Genomic DNA, 15,146 nt, shown 5'->3' with positions numbered 1-15,146 from the left:
CTCACAGAACAGGTTCACCATCTCCGCCTCGATCCACCGGCCACTTCCAGGGCTTTCGAATCTCCGGAGCCCAGAATCAATAACCCGCCGTGTTACTCTGGGGAGCCCACTGAATGCCGCTCGTTCCTCACCCAGTGTGATATTGTGTTTTCTCTCCAGCCCAACACTTACTCCAGGAGCACTGCTCGTGTCGCCTACGTCATATCTCTCCTTATTGGACGGGCTCGTGAGTGGGGCACGGCAATCTGGGAGGCAAGGGCTGAGTGTACTAACCAGTATCAAGACTTTAAGGAGGAGATGATACGGGTTTTTGATCGATCTGTTTTTGGGGAGGAGGCTTCCAGGGCCCTGTCTTCCCTATGTCAAGGCAATCGATCCATAACAGACTACTCTATTGAGTTTCGCACTCTTGCTGTCTCCAGTGGCTGGAACGAGCCGGCCTTGCTCGCTCGTCTTCTGGAGGGTTTCCGCGCAGAGGTAAAGGATGAGATTCTCTCCCGGGAGGTTCCTTCCAGCGTGGATTCCTTGATTGAACTCGCTATTCGCATTGAGCGACGGGTTGATCTTCGTCACCGAGCTCGTGGAAAGGAGCTCGCGCTCTCCGTCGCCTCCCTCTCCGCATCACTACCATCTTCCTCTGCCGGCTCGGGTGCTGAGCCCATGCAGCTGGGAGGTATCCGCATCTCGACTAAGGAGAGGGAACGGAGAATCACCAACCGCCTCTGTCTCTATTGCGGTGCCGCTGGTCATTTTGTCACTTCATGTCCAGTAAAAGGCCAGAGCTCGTCAGTAAGCGGAGGGCTACTGGTGAGCGCTACTACTCCTGTCTCTCCTTCAAGATCCTGCACTACCTTGTCGGTCCATCTACGCTGGACCGGTTCGTCAGCTTCCTGCAGTGCCTTAATAGACTCTGGGGCGGAGGGCTGTTTTATGGACGAGACCTGGGCTCGGGAACATGACATTCCTCTCAGACAGTTAAAGGAGCCCACGGCCTTGTTCGCCCTGGATGGTAGTCCTCTCCCCAGGATTCAGCGTGAGACGCTACCTTTAACCCTCACTGTTTCTGGTAATCATAGTGAAACCATTTCTTTTTTAATTTTTCGTTCACCTTTTACACCTGTTGTTTTGGGCCATCCCTGGCTAGTTTGTCATAATCCTTCCATTAATTGGTCTAGTAATTCTATCCTCTCCTGGAACGTCTCTTGTCATGTGAAATGTTTAATGTCTGCTATCCCTCCTGTTTCCTCTGTCTCTTCTTCACAGGAGGAGCCTGGTGATTTGACAGGGGTGCCGGAGGAATATCACGATCTGCGCACGGTGTTCAGTCGGTCCAGGGCCACCTCTCTTCCTCCACACCGGTCGTATGATTGTAGTATTGATCTCCTTCCGGGAACCACCCCCCCCCGGGGTAGACTATACTCTCTGTCGGCTCCCGAACGTAAGGCTCTCGAGGATTATTTGTCTGTAGCTCTTGACGCCGGTACCATAGTCCCCTCCTCCTCTCCCGCCGGAGCGGGGTTTTTTTTTGTCAAGAAGAAGGACGGGTCGCTGCGCCCCTGCATAGATTATCGAGGGCTGAATGACATAACAGTGAAGAATCGTTATCCGCTTCCTCTTATGTCTTCAGCCTTCGAGATCCTGCAGGGAGCCAGGTTTTTCACTAAGTTGGACCTTCGTAACGCTTACCATCTCGTGCGCATCAGGGAGGGGGACGAGTGGAAGACGGCGTTTAACACTCCGTTAGGGCACTTTGAATACCGGGTTCTTCCTTTCGGCCTCGCTAACGCTCCAGCTGTCTTTCAGGCATTAGTCAATGATGTCCTGAGAGACATGCTGAACATCTTTGTTTTCGTTTACCTTGACGATATCCTGATTTTTTCACCGTCACTCCAGATTCATGTTCAGCACGTTCGACGTGTCCTCCAGCGCCTTTTAGAGAATTGTCTTTTTGTGAAGGCTGAGAAGTGCACTTTTCATGCCTCCTCCGTCACATTTCTCGGTTCTGTTATTTCCGCTGAAGGCATTAAGATGGATCCCGCTAAGGTCCAAGCTGTCATTGATTGGCCCGTCCCTAAGTCACGCGTCGAGCTGCAGCGCTTTCTCGGCTTCGCGAACTTCTATCGTCGTTTCATCCGTAATTTCGGTCAGGTGGCAGCTCCTCTCACAGCCCTTACTTCTGTCAAGACGTGCTTTAAGTGGTCCGTTTCCGCCCAGGGAGCTTTTGATCTCCTCAAGAATCGTTTTACATCCGCTCCTATCCTTGTTACACCTGACGTCTCTAGACAGTTCGTTGTCGAGGTTGACGCGTCAGAGGTGGGAGTGGGAGCCATCCTTTCTCAGCGCTCCCTCTCTGACGACAAGGTCCACCCATGCGCGTATTTTTCTCATCGCCTGTCGCCGTCGGAACGTAACTATGATGTGGGTAACCGCGAACTGCTCGCCATCCGGTTAGCCCTAGGCGAATGGCGACAGTGGTTGGAGGGGGCGACCGTTCCTTTTGTCGTTTGGACTGACCATAGGAACCTTGAGTACATCCGTTCTGCCAAACGACTTAATGCGCGTCAGGCGCGTTGGGCGCTGTTTTTCGCTCGTTTCGAGTTCGTGATTTCTTATCGTCCGGGCTCTAAGAACACCAAGCCTGATGCTTTGTCTCGTCTCTTCAGTTCTTCAGTAGCCTCCACTGACCCCGAGGGGATTCTCCCTGAGGGGCGTGTTGTCGGGTTGACTGTCTGGGGAATTGAGAGGCAGGTAAAGCAAGCACTCACTCAAACTCCGTCGCCGCGCGCTTGTCCTAGGAACCTTCTTTTCGTTCCCGTTCCTACTCGTCTGGCCGTTCTTCAGTGGGCTCACTCTGCCAAGTTAGCCGGCCACCCTGGCGTTCGGGGTACGCTTGCTTCCATTCGCCAGCGTTTCTGGTGGCCCACCCGGGAGCATGACACGCGTCGTTTCGTGGCTGCTTGTTCGGTCTGCGCGCAGACTAAGTCCGGTAACTCTCCTCCTGCCGGCCGTCTCAGGCCGCTTCCTATTCCCTCTCGACCGTGGTCTCACATCGCCTTAGATTTTGTCACCGGACTGCCTTCGTCAGCGGGGAAGACTGTTATTCTTACGGTTGTCGATAGGTTCTCTAAGGCGGCTCATTTCATTCCCCTTGCTAAGCTTCCTTCTGCTAAAGAGACGGCACAAATCATCATCGAGAATGTTTTCAGAATTCATGGCCTTCCGTCAGACGTCGTTTCGGACAGAGGTCCGCAATTCACGTCTCAATTTTGGAGGGAGTTTTGCCGTTTGATTGGGGCTTCCGTCAGTCTCTCTTCCGGCTTTCACCCCCAGTCTAACGGTCAAGCAGAACGGGCCAATCAGACTATTGGTCGCATCTTACGCAGTCTTTCTTTTCGCAACCCTGCGTCTTGGTCAGAACAGCTCCCCTGGGCAGAATACGCCCACAACTCGCTTCCTTCGTCTGCGACCGGGCTATCTCCTTTTCAGAGTAGCCTCGGGTACCAGCCTCCGTTGTTCTCATCTCAGTTCGCCGAGTCCAGCGTCCCCTCCGCTCAGGCTTTTGTCCAACGTTGCGAGCGCACCTGGAAGAGGGTCAGGTCTGCACTTTGCCGTTATAGGGCGCAGACTGTGAGAGCTGCTAATAAGCGTAGAACGAAGAGCCCTAGATATTGTCGCGGTCAGAGAGTTTGGCTCTCCACTCAGAACCTTCCCCTTAAGACGGCTTCTCGCAAGTTGACCCCGCGGTTCATTGGTCCATTCCGTATCTCTCAGGTCATTAATCCTGTCGCAGTGCGACTTCTTCTTCCGCGATATCTTCGTCGCGTCCACCCGGTCTTCCATGTCTCCTGTGTTAAGCCCGTTCTTCGCGCCCCCGCTCGTCTTCCCCCCCCCCCCCCATCCTTGTCGAGGGCGCACCTATCTACAGGGTCCGTAAAATCTTGGACATGCGTCCTCGGGGCCGTGGTCATCAGTACCTAGTTGACTGGGAGGGGTACGGTCCTGAGGAGAGGAGTTGGGTTCCCTCTCGGGACGTGCTGGACCGTGCGCTGATTGATGATTTCCTCCGTTGCCGCCAGGTTTCCTCCTCGAGTGCGCCAGGAGGCGCTCGGTGAGTGGGGGGGTACTGTCATGTACTGTCATGTTGTCTTGTCTCTGTCCTTTCCCTTCACCCTGTCTCCCTCTGCTGGTCGTGTTAGGTTACCTTTTCTCCCCCGCTTTCCCCCAGCTGTCCCTTGTCTCCTCTAACTACCCATTCACCCCGTTCCCCACCTGTTCCCTTTTTCCCTCTGATTAGGTCCCTATATCTCTCTCTGTTTCTGCTCCTGTCCTTGTCGGATTCTTGTTTGTTTGTGTCATTCATGCCTGAACCAGACTGCCGTCATGTTTGCTGTAACCTTGTCCTGTCCTGTCGGAATCTGCCGGTCCATCTGAGCCTACCTATGTTTGGTAATTAAAGAAGCTCTGTTTAAGTTGATTCGCTTTTGGGTCCTCATTCACGCACCGTAACACAAACACTATACAAAACACAAAAAAGCAAGGAGTACCTTGAATAAATACACAATCGCACAATGATTATCACACGGGATGAGACCTGTAATCATCTCCACAGTACTCGTCGCACGAAAGCCAAAACAACACAGCACAGGTACTCACATGACCAACGGACATTGAAACAATAATCAACAGGACAATGGTGAACAAAGGGTACACTTATACAATTACTAATCAAATGGGAATAGGGACCAGGTGTGTGTAATGACAGTTCCGGAGGGATCCGTGACACTAACTGGCATACATAAGCAGCACATGAATTTCAATTTTGGGGAAGATAATTTTCACCATAAAAAGGCACCTTTATAATAAAAGCATTACATTCAGAATTGCATTTGTGGTCACTTTTGATAATGGTGTTTTCCGCTAATGGAACATTCTCGCTTATAGCCTCGCTTATGTGCGCATTGCTGCGCTTCTAATGTGAAGAAATAGCCTAATAGTTTATCAATATTTTAAGCTAAGCGTTCTGATCTGTTGCGTCAGCCACATTGGAATGCAATTTTTTGGGGGATGCTAGTGGTTGTATTAATTTGGCACAACTGCCCCAGACTATGTTTGGAATATTTATTTCTCGCATAGAATAGAATATGTCGACTTTTGTACAATGGGGGATAGTAGATTGACATAGGCTAGTGCTTTTGCTGTTCGTTAGGCCTACTCATCTTGTTGGCTAACGAAAAGTAAATGTGGACAGTTCCAATATCTTCAATAATCACCTCGGAATTGGATAAGGACACGCGCAGTTGCGTCTCTGATGTGTCTGTCTTCACTTGTAGCCTGTGAGAAAGACCCGATCACGTGATGGAGTGCATGCAGCACTCAGGGAGAATGGCACAAAGGCCCCTACACTGCAAAGGTCATGGATTTTTATAGACTGCAGTACAGCCACACAAAGGGGATGCCGCCATGAAATTCTAGGCATTATCAGGTGCTTGTCAAATTGTGAATGAGTGACTGATGTAGTGTCTACAGCCTGCACAAAAAAAATAAAGCAGAGCTCATGCCTTTCAAGTGTCTTTTTTCAAATCATCATTAGAGTCGCATCATACAGCCTTACAATGTATTAAAAATCAAAACAAATAGCCCAACATTTGTAGAACATCTAAAGTTAAATTAATAACTCTAAATTAAGCATATAGGAATATCTATTTCTTCGTTAACTGCTCAACACAGAATAACCACATGTGCGCACTCCCTCAAATCATTTGGAGAAAATATCCTTTCTATTTTATTCAACTTTGTTCAACTGTATTCTTCATACTATAAAATAATATAAAATAATGCCACAGAGTTCTAAGCGAATCTTGTCAGCTAAATGAACTAGTGTATCCCAAAGCCATTTGTCATGGCCAGATCAGAACCTAACATAAGGACAACTCAGAGTATGTTATTCTGGTCCTACTGAAATAGACTACATTTTCTTCATATCATGCTTTTTAGACCTGTCTAAAATAAATAATTGATTTATTGTGAAGGTGTAGGCTATATTACATGGACTTATTAGACTTTTTAAAATGTAGATGTTCCAAAGGTCTGCATCAGTGACTTGTTGGCTATGTGTGAAAGCCAGGAGATACTAAATGTGTTTATGTTAATAAACAGTCAATTGCCTTGGCTGTCGAAATTTTGTGACCGCCACAGCCTTAGTTTAGATACATTAAAACATACAGTAGTTCTGAATTAGATGTCTAAGAAGGTTGTTACTAAACTAATATAGGGCAGGCTATAATATATTTGACTTGTATATAAAGACTTGTGGTCTTTTTGTTAGATGTATTGGTGCCTCAGTGATGACACCTGGTCTTTGAGATAAGCTCAACCTGTGAAGAGGTAGTGGAGGTTAGAACAGGGAGGGCCTATATCATGATTTGCACCGCTGGCATTTATGTCTTGTTGAGAGCGTAAATATGTTCCCTTGAAAAAGCTCCCATAAACCCTACCGGGTCACTGTGTCTCCATTAAGGAAATGAAAACGGCAGTATCAGTGAACCTTGTCCCCTTGTGATGATCTCATGAAGGGATTGGGGAGTTATTAGCCAGGCAGTATATTATCATGGGTCTTTATAGTAATTCCTACATTGCTCTATTCCTCTGCCCAGAACTTACTGCTCTCAGGGAAGGCCGACAAGGATCCAAAAAGAGCTCCTGAAACCTGAACTGTCTGCAGAGAACCAATGGGTTTCAGCACTGCTGTGCCCCAAGCATAGAGTATAGGATTTATAATGTGACAGCACTTAGTTCTCAAGCCAAACAATGTGGATAATATTTTATCCTCCTCAACTTGTGTGGATAGTACTTGGCCTGCTTGGTCCCTTACGTAAAAAACATGTGAACACATGAATAGAGAAGAAAACGTTGTACATGCGTTTTTCGCGTTGTTTGTAACTTTTTTTTAAACTTATTTTGTATATAATGTTGCTGCTACCATCGCTTCTGGACATCAGAACAGTGATTACTCACCTCGAACTTGACAAAGATTTTTTCTTTAATGAGTCCGAAGTGAAGGATATACTGCTTTCTCGGGAACGGGCCCAAATCCCCATCATTTGCATGAAGAACAGATGGAGGTCGGACTGCCTTCTGAGAATTCGTAGGCGAATGAGTAAACCCCCTCTACCATCAGCCCTATTAGCCAACGTGCAATCATTGGATAACAAAATTAATGAGCTCCGATCAAGGATATCCTACCAATGGGACATTAAATACTGTAATATCTTATGTTTCACCGAGTCGTGGCTGAACGACAACATGAATAACATACAGCTGGCTGGGTTTTCGGTCCATCTGCAAGATAGAACAGCTGCCTCCGGTAAGACAAGGGGTGGCTATCTGTGTCTATTTGTAAATAACAGCTGGTTCACAAAATATAATATTAAGGAAGTCTCAAAGTTTTGCTCGCCTGAGTATCTCATGATAAGCTGTAGATCGCACTATTTACCAAGAGTTTTATTCTATATTTTTTGTAGCTGTCAATAAGCAAACAGGAAAATGCACATCCAGAGGCGGCGCTCCTAATGGCCGGGAACTTTAATGCAAGGAAACTTAAATCCATTTTACCTCATTTCTACCAGCATGTTAAATGTGCAACCAGAGGAAAAACAACTCTAGACCACCTTTACTCCACACACAGAAATGTGTACAAAGCTCTCCCCCACCCTATATTTGGTAAATCTGACCATAACTCTATCATCCTGATTCCTGCTTACAAGCAAAAACTAAAGCAGGAAGTACGAGTGACTCGCTTGATAAGGAAGTGGTCAGAGGGCGCAGATGCTAAGCTACAGGACTGTTTTGCTAGCACTGACTGGAATATGTTCCGGGATTCTTCCAATGGCATTGAGGAGTACACCACATCAGTCACTGACTTCATCAATAAGTGCATCAATGATGTCGTCCCCACAGTGACTGTACGTACATTCCCCAACCAGAAGCCATGGATTACAGGCAACATTCGCATTGAGCTAAACGGTAGAGCTGCTGCTTTCAGGGAGATGGACTTTAACCCGGACGCTTATAATAAATCCCGCTATGCCCTCCATCAAACAGGCAAATCGTCAATAAAGGACGAAGATTGAATCGTACTACACCGCCTCCGATGCTCGCCGGATGTGGCAGGGCTTGCAAATTATTACGGACTACAAAAGGAAGCACAGCCGCGAGCTGCCCAGTGACATGAGCCTACCAGACGAACTAAATAACTTCTATGCTGCGTTATCACTCTCTCCATAACCGATGTGAGTAAGACCTTTAAACAGGTCCACATTCACAAAGCCGCATGGCCAGACGGATTACCAGGACGTGTACCCCGAGCATGCGCTGACCAGCTGGCAAGTGTCTTGAAGGACATTTTCAACCTGTCCCTGACCGAGTCTGCAATATCAACATGTTTCAAGCAGACCACCATAGTCCCTGTGCACAAGAACACCAAGGTAACCGGCCTAAATGACCGACCCGTAGCACTCACATCTGTAGATATGAAGTACTTTGAAAGGCTGGTCATGGCTCATATCAACACCATTATCCCAGAAAACCTAGACCCACTCCAATTTGCATACCGCCCCAACAAACCCACAGATGATGCAATCTCTATTGCAATCTCTATTGCCTTTTCAACCTGGACAAAAGGAACACCTATGTAAGAATGCTATTCATTGACTACAGCTCAGCATTCAACGCCATAGTGCCCTCAAAGCTCATCACTAAGCTAAGGACCCTGGGACTAAACACCTCCCTCTGTAACTTCCTAACAGGCGCCACCCAGGTGGTAAGGGTAGGTAACAACACATCTGCCAGGGTCCCCTCAGGGGTGCGTGCTCAGTCTCCTGTTATATTCCCTGTTCACCCGTGACTGCATGGCCAAGCACGATTCCAACACCATCATTAAGTTTGCCGACCACACAACAGTGGTAGGCCTGATCACTGAAAACGATGGAAAAAAAAATTATAATGTGGTTTCATGTGAAATCATGTGGTTTTCCGGCAAGAGGAGGCTCATTTAGCTTAACCAGTGTTTGTAAAGTAGCCCATGTAATGTATTGCTTTTCTCTTGCTCATGGGTTACAGTTGTTGATCATCTTATATGTAATCCAAACTATCTAGATGCCTTATAATCTATTAGTGTGGAAGACACATGTTGAGTCAATAAAAATATTTTAAATTGATAAAAGAGGGCACGATTTCAGGTAACTGAGTATTGAATTCTCTGATAAGTCTTCTACAGAAAAATAGTGTTGTCCGTCACAGACTGCTGAATAGATTCTCCAAATGAATAGATTCGTTTTCTGAAAATAGATCCAGTCATTAGGCAGCTACAACACACAGTAAAAGGGTGCTGTGAAAACTGAGAGGAGATAGACTACTCCTATGATCGAAATATGGGGTGTGTAATGTATGCTGCACAACTAATATGTTATGAAGGTGTTATAAATAGGGGTGTTCAGGCATGTGTAAAGGTGAAGGCTAAATGTAATCGACTCAACAAGTTAGCAACAATTTCAATGGAGACTGAATTAGTTACTGAATTAGTTAATGCATGTATAGCTCTTCAAAGTCAGTTCAAAGTAAGATCTTAAGTGGGTGTGGTGTGAACTGAGTGAAGGAGACTTAATTAGTCCGGGTCGGGTCCTGCAGGGCTCATGTGATTTTGTTGTGCGACAGAAGCAGAGTGGGGGGAACAGCTTTCCACACAAGCGCATTAGGTCATGGTGTTTACGGTCTGTGGAGCAGCGGCACCATGTCTACCACCCTCCAGCCATCACCACTCAGTCTCCTCTACCATGTCTACCACCCTCCAGCCATCACCACTCAGTCTCCTCTACCATGTCTACCACCCTCCAGCCATCACCACTCAGTCTCCTCTACCATGTCTACCACCCTCCAGCCATCACCACTGTCTCCTCTACAGTGTCTACCACCCTCCAGCCATCCCCACTCAGTCTCCTCTACCATGTCTACCACCCTCCAGCCATCACCACTCAGTCTTCTTTACCATGTCTACCACCCTCCAGCCATCACCACTCAGTCTCCTCTACCATGTCTACCACCCTCCAGCCATCACCACTCAGTCTCCTCTACCATGTCTACCACCCTCCAGCCATCACCACTTAGTCTCCTCTACCATGTCTACCTCCCTCCAGCCCTCACCACTCAGTCTCCTCTACCATATCTCCCTCCCTCCAGCCATCACCACTCAGTCTCCTCTAACATGTCTACCTCCCTCCAGCCCTCACCACTCAGTCTCCTCTCACTCAGTCCTCCAGCCATTGCCACTCAGTCCCCTCTACCATGTCTACTGCCCTCCAGCCATCACCACTCAGTCTACTCTACCATGTCTACCACCCTCCAGCCATCACCGCTCAGTCTCCTCTACCATGTCTACCTCCCTCCAGCCCTCACCACTCAGTCTCCTCTCACTCAGTCCTCCAGCCATTGCCACTCAGTCCCCTCTACCATGTCTACCACCCTCCAGCCATCACCACTCAGTCTTCTCTACCATGTCTACCACCCTCCAGCCATCACCACTTAGTCTCCTCTACCATGTCTACCACCCTTCAGCCATCACCACTCAGTCTCCTCTACCATGTCTACCACCCTCCAGCCATCACCACTCAGTCCCCTCTCACTCAGTCCTCCAGCCATCACCACTCAGTCTCCTCTACCATATCTCCCTCCCTCCAGCCATCACCACTCAGTCTCCTCTCACTCAGTCCTCCAGCCATTGCCACTCGGTCCCCTCTACCATATCTACTGCCCTCCAGCCATCACCACTCAGTCTACTCTACCATGTCTACCACCCTCCAGCCATCACCACTCAGTCTCCTCTACCATGACTACAGCCCTCCAGCCATCACCACTCAGTCCCCTCTACCATGTCTACCACCCTTCAGCCATCACCACTTAGTTTTCTCTCTGTCACTGATGCATCAGATGCAACTGATGCTACTGATGTTCTCCTTCTATTTCCTGCATCTTATCACAGTGTGTCCGCTGTTGCTTTGTACCATTACCAGTTAGAATTTACACTGAAAGTGCCACATTTGTACTTTCAATAAGCATGATAAGTATATGCATATTTAGCTTTATTATAGGTTATAGGTGCTCTTTACTCATTCCCTTCCCTGTAAGTGGTCTCTTTGAGTCTAGCTTGTAGGCTACTTAGCCTCCGTATATTTTCTAATGCTTGTGTAGGCTGTGTTGCTGGTTTGTTTAGCTTTGGCTTTAGGTCTTAGCTACAGGCTGTATTGTGGTCATGTGCAAGGTCCAGTTACTCGGCGTATGGCACGTGTTCCAGTGGGCTGGTCATTAACACTAAGCCATGGATTTTTACACTGCTGTTTTTTGCATCGCTTACCAGAGAGACACAATGGCAGATTCCAGGAGTAAGGCCTGTGACTGGTAGACCACATCTCCACTTTAACAGAAAGTGTAATTTGATTAATTCTGCTCTGTTTCAATCCAAAAGCTGTGCTGGCTAAATCAAATAAAGAGGATTAACTCTTCCACCGGATAAAGCAGATTAAACTGGTAAACACAATCACTGACTGATGCATAGGACCTTCAGGGGTGGAGCCTGATATAGAGGTAAAGGGGCATTATCACTGAAAGAAAAGGAATGGAAGAAAATATTTGGGGTTTTAAGTTGAGGGTGTTTAATTGTAAAGGAACAATGGAAACCGTAGCATTTCCTATTTTACACAACACTGACAATGATTTACACACACAACACAGTTCCATTACAGAAACTACCTAGAGAATCGTACTGCTACCTTTTCCCCATCCTGAGGCGTAGCCTTTCTTTGCCACTACTAAACTTGGATGCTGTACTTCCTGAAAACATTAGCAGCCATAATGCAAGTGATAGTGTTAATGAAAGTTATTCAGCCAGTATTTCTGTCGAGTGAATCGTTAGCATGTCTCTTGATCCCTGAAGTGATGTTCCCCCCAGGGCGATGGGAGAGAGGGCAGAGGGGCGGCCATACTCAGTCTGTCGGATGGGATCCAGAGATCCAAGCTGGCTCAGTGAGAGCAGAGGTGGGGAGGCAGCTGGACAAAATTCATTCCCAGAGTGAGTGTTCTGCTGAGGAGATAGGCCGACCTTTCAGCTGTCTGATAGGTCAACCCTCGGTAATGTGCCTGGACATCCGTGGCTAAACGCCAGCCCAGCCCTGGTAATGCTCACAGTAAAGCCCATATGAGCAGCAGCCAGCTCTGATCAATGGAACTGCCTGGGCCTGGCAAGTTATAGTACTGTAGGTGACCTACACCTCAGACAGAACTCGGTCTCACCAGGAGAGATGACAACACAGGAACTGTACAGAGTCAGACTGTCCTGTACTAGAACCATGGAAGTACCTACAAGGGCCACCAACACTGTAGGCAGGGCTGCTCAATCTTACTTTTGACAAGCTACATAACCTGTTTTATAGGCATTGGGCAACTAAGCAACGATGTCTTCTCTGCTTGGTCAGCACAGCACAGCTGTAGTGGTAGAGAACAGAACAGTACAGCACATGTACTGTACTGTTACCTCCCACCTTCTCTAAGATACGCTCTTTGGTTAAAAGACCCTCTCCCGTTATTCCCCCAGGTGCCCACGGAGTGAGAGAGGAGCCCCGGTTTTTGACGGCGCGCGCTGGAGAGAGTGTGATCCTGGGATGTGACGTGTCCCCTCCCCTGGACGGCCAGCAGCCCCCCTACGTGGTGGAGTGGTTCAAGTTCGGAGTGCCCATCCCCTTCTTCATCAGCTTCCGCTTCCACCCTCCTCATGTCGACCCAGAATATACCGGTAAGAACCAAGCCTTCTACTCTCCTGATGTTGACCCATAGTACACCGGTAAGAGCCAAGCCTTCCAAACTCCTCATGCCAGAGAAGCCTGCTGCCTAACACACGCACACACACAAACACACACACATACTTTTTAAGATCTGCCTGGCTAGCTATTTCCATTAATCCCCATTTCCCATTTCTCACCAAATAAATAATTAATCTGGGTGGAACAGAGACTAAATGTACTGTCACTGCCCGGCTAGACTGGCTAGTCCTGCAAGGCAGTCAATGTACTGTGCTCAGCCTACATTTCTGGGTCTTGATGTACTGTATTTAACCTATATTTCTGGGTCTAAATGCATTCATGATGGAGATGAGAGGTTTTGGATTGCCTTTTACAGTAGCAGAGCTCGTATGTGGGGGTAAGCTAGCTTCTCATGACTCTCTATGTCTGTGAGCTTTACATCGACATAGTTGAAGACTGCAGTCTATTTTCTAATTCCACTATGACCTTATCTTTTACAAGGGATCTTTTACAATCTTAGATGCTGTTAAATAATGATGTTATGGTACAAATTGTATATAGGTTGTATTTATGTTCAAGTGTATTGGGGGTGGCAAACCTCTCTCTTGCAAGGAAAATACAGACTTTTACTTTTCGACTGAGTATTACGCTTCGGCAAGTGTCTTATTCAGTGCAAGAAAGAAATGGAGTGCTCCTCCTCTAGTGTGTTAGCCAGTTGCCCAAGGTGATATGCAAATCTAACATTTAAAATCAGCTATTTTTGCACCAACTCAAGCAAAGAAACAATCAATAATTCAGATACTGTATGATATTTAGTTTTTTGGGGCTAGGCTGGTCTTACATCTCCCAAACCCAATTCCCAGTCTCTCCTCCAATCAGAGCCAGTGAAAAGCCTGCAGAGGGATTATGGTCTTTAAAGAACTGAAAGTTTAGCTGCATGGCTCTCTTTAGCTCTATTCTCCTCTGCTCTCTCTATAGCTATTGCAGCAGTGCAATGGATCGAAGCCCATGTGTGATATGAACAAACCCAGAGGGCCATATTCACTGTAGGCAGCAGTAGTGTTAGATTACAGTATGTGTGAATCCCCTGGAAGGGCTGGTCTTGATGTGGATACAGTATTGTTAACTCTGTTTACAGCACAACTCTCACTCGGTGACAGATTGAACCTGAGGTCGATCCCTACCCTTCACGCCACTACTCACACCACTCAGCACTTCATCACCCAGGCAAAAATAGACCTGACTTTTAAAGCCTTGCCTTATTACTGCAAGACTGCAGTCTCCCCCTTCCCTTCTTCCCTTTGCCTTATCGATTTCCTGCTCAACAAAAACCCACCATTTTCTTCCCCAGGTATGGCAGCCGTCCCTGGGAGAGGCTATCTATTGCATCTATATGCAGCGCTGCTGGAAGACCAATCCAACCCGCCCTCGACACCAATATGTTTACCTGACATTCAAAATGAACAAACAAGCAACAGTACTTACAGGACATACATTGCATTCGGAAAGTATTCAGACCTCTTCACTTTTTCCACATTTTGTTACGTTACAGTCTCATTCTAAAATGGATTAAATAAAAAAAGAATATCAGCAATCTACACACAATAACCCATAATGACAAAGTGAAAATGTTTGCAAATTTATAAAAACTTAAAAACAGAAATACCATTCTCAAATGGAAGAAGTTTGGAACCACCTAGACTCTTCCTAGAGTTGGCCGCCCGGCCAAACTGAGCAATCAGAGGAGAAGGGCCTCAGTCAGGGAGGTGACCAAGAACCCGATGGTCACTCTGACAGAGCTCCACAGTTCCTCTGTGGAGATAGGAGTACCTTCCAGAAGGACAACCATCTCTGCAGCACTCCACCAATCAGGCTTTTATGGTAGAGTGGCCAGATGGAAGCCACTCCTCAGTAAAAAGCACATGACAGCCCGCTTGGAGTTTGGTAAAAGTCTCACAGACTATGAGAAACAAGATTCTCTGGTCTGATGAAACCAAGATTGAACTCTTTGTCTTGAATACCAAGCGTCACGTCTGGAGGAAAACTGGCAGCATCCCTACAGTGAAGCATGTTAATGGCAGCATACTGCTGTGGGGATGTCTTTCAGCGGCAGGGACTGGGAGACTAGTCAGGATCGAGGGAAATGTGAACAGAGCAGTACAGAGAGATCCTTGATGAAAACCTGCTCCAGAGCGCTCAGGACCTCAGACTGGGGCGAAGCTTCACCTTCCAACAGGACAATGTCCCTAAGCACAGCCAAGACAAATCAGGCGTGTCTTTGGGACAAGTCTCTGAATGTCC

The 15,146-nt window shown here is 47.3% G+C and overlaps 1 protein-coding gene across 4 annotated transcripts in view; it reads left to right on the top strand.

Annotated features, from left to right (window-relative positions):
* Positions 1-15,146, top strand: part of igsf9ba (immunoglobulin superfamily, member 9Ba) — a 74,027-nt gene that overhangs the window by 14,643 nt on the left and 44,238 nt on the right. For all 4 annotated transcript variants that reach the window (XR_016492459.1, XR_016492458.1, XM_021588048.3 and 1 more), the window contains exon 2: positions 12,641-12,838. Coding sequence is in view for 2 of the 4 variants with exons in the window: in XM_021588048.3 (XP_021443723.1) it covers positions 12,641-12,838 (198 nt within the window). In the remaining 2 variants the exon portion in view is untranslated. The remainder of the gene's footprint in view (positions 1-12,640; positions 12,839-15,146) is intronic.

Source organism: Oncorhynchus mykiss, chromosome 27 (genome assembly GCF_057628025.1).
Source record: "Oncorhynchus mykiss isolate SJ-2025 chromosome 27, ASM5762802v1, whole genome shotgun sequence".
Classification (NCBI taxonomy): domain Eukaryota; kingdom Metazoa; phylum Chordata; class Actinopteri; order Salmoniformes; family Salmonidae; genus Oncorhynchus; species Oncorhynchus mykiss.
This window is presented reverse-complemented; position numbering and strand designations above follow the sequence as displayed.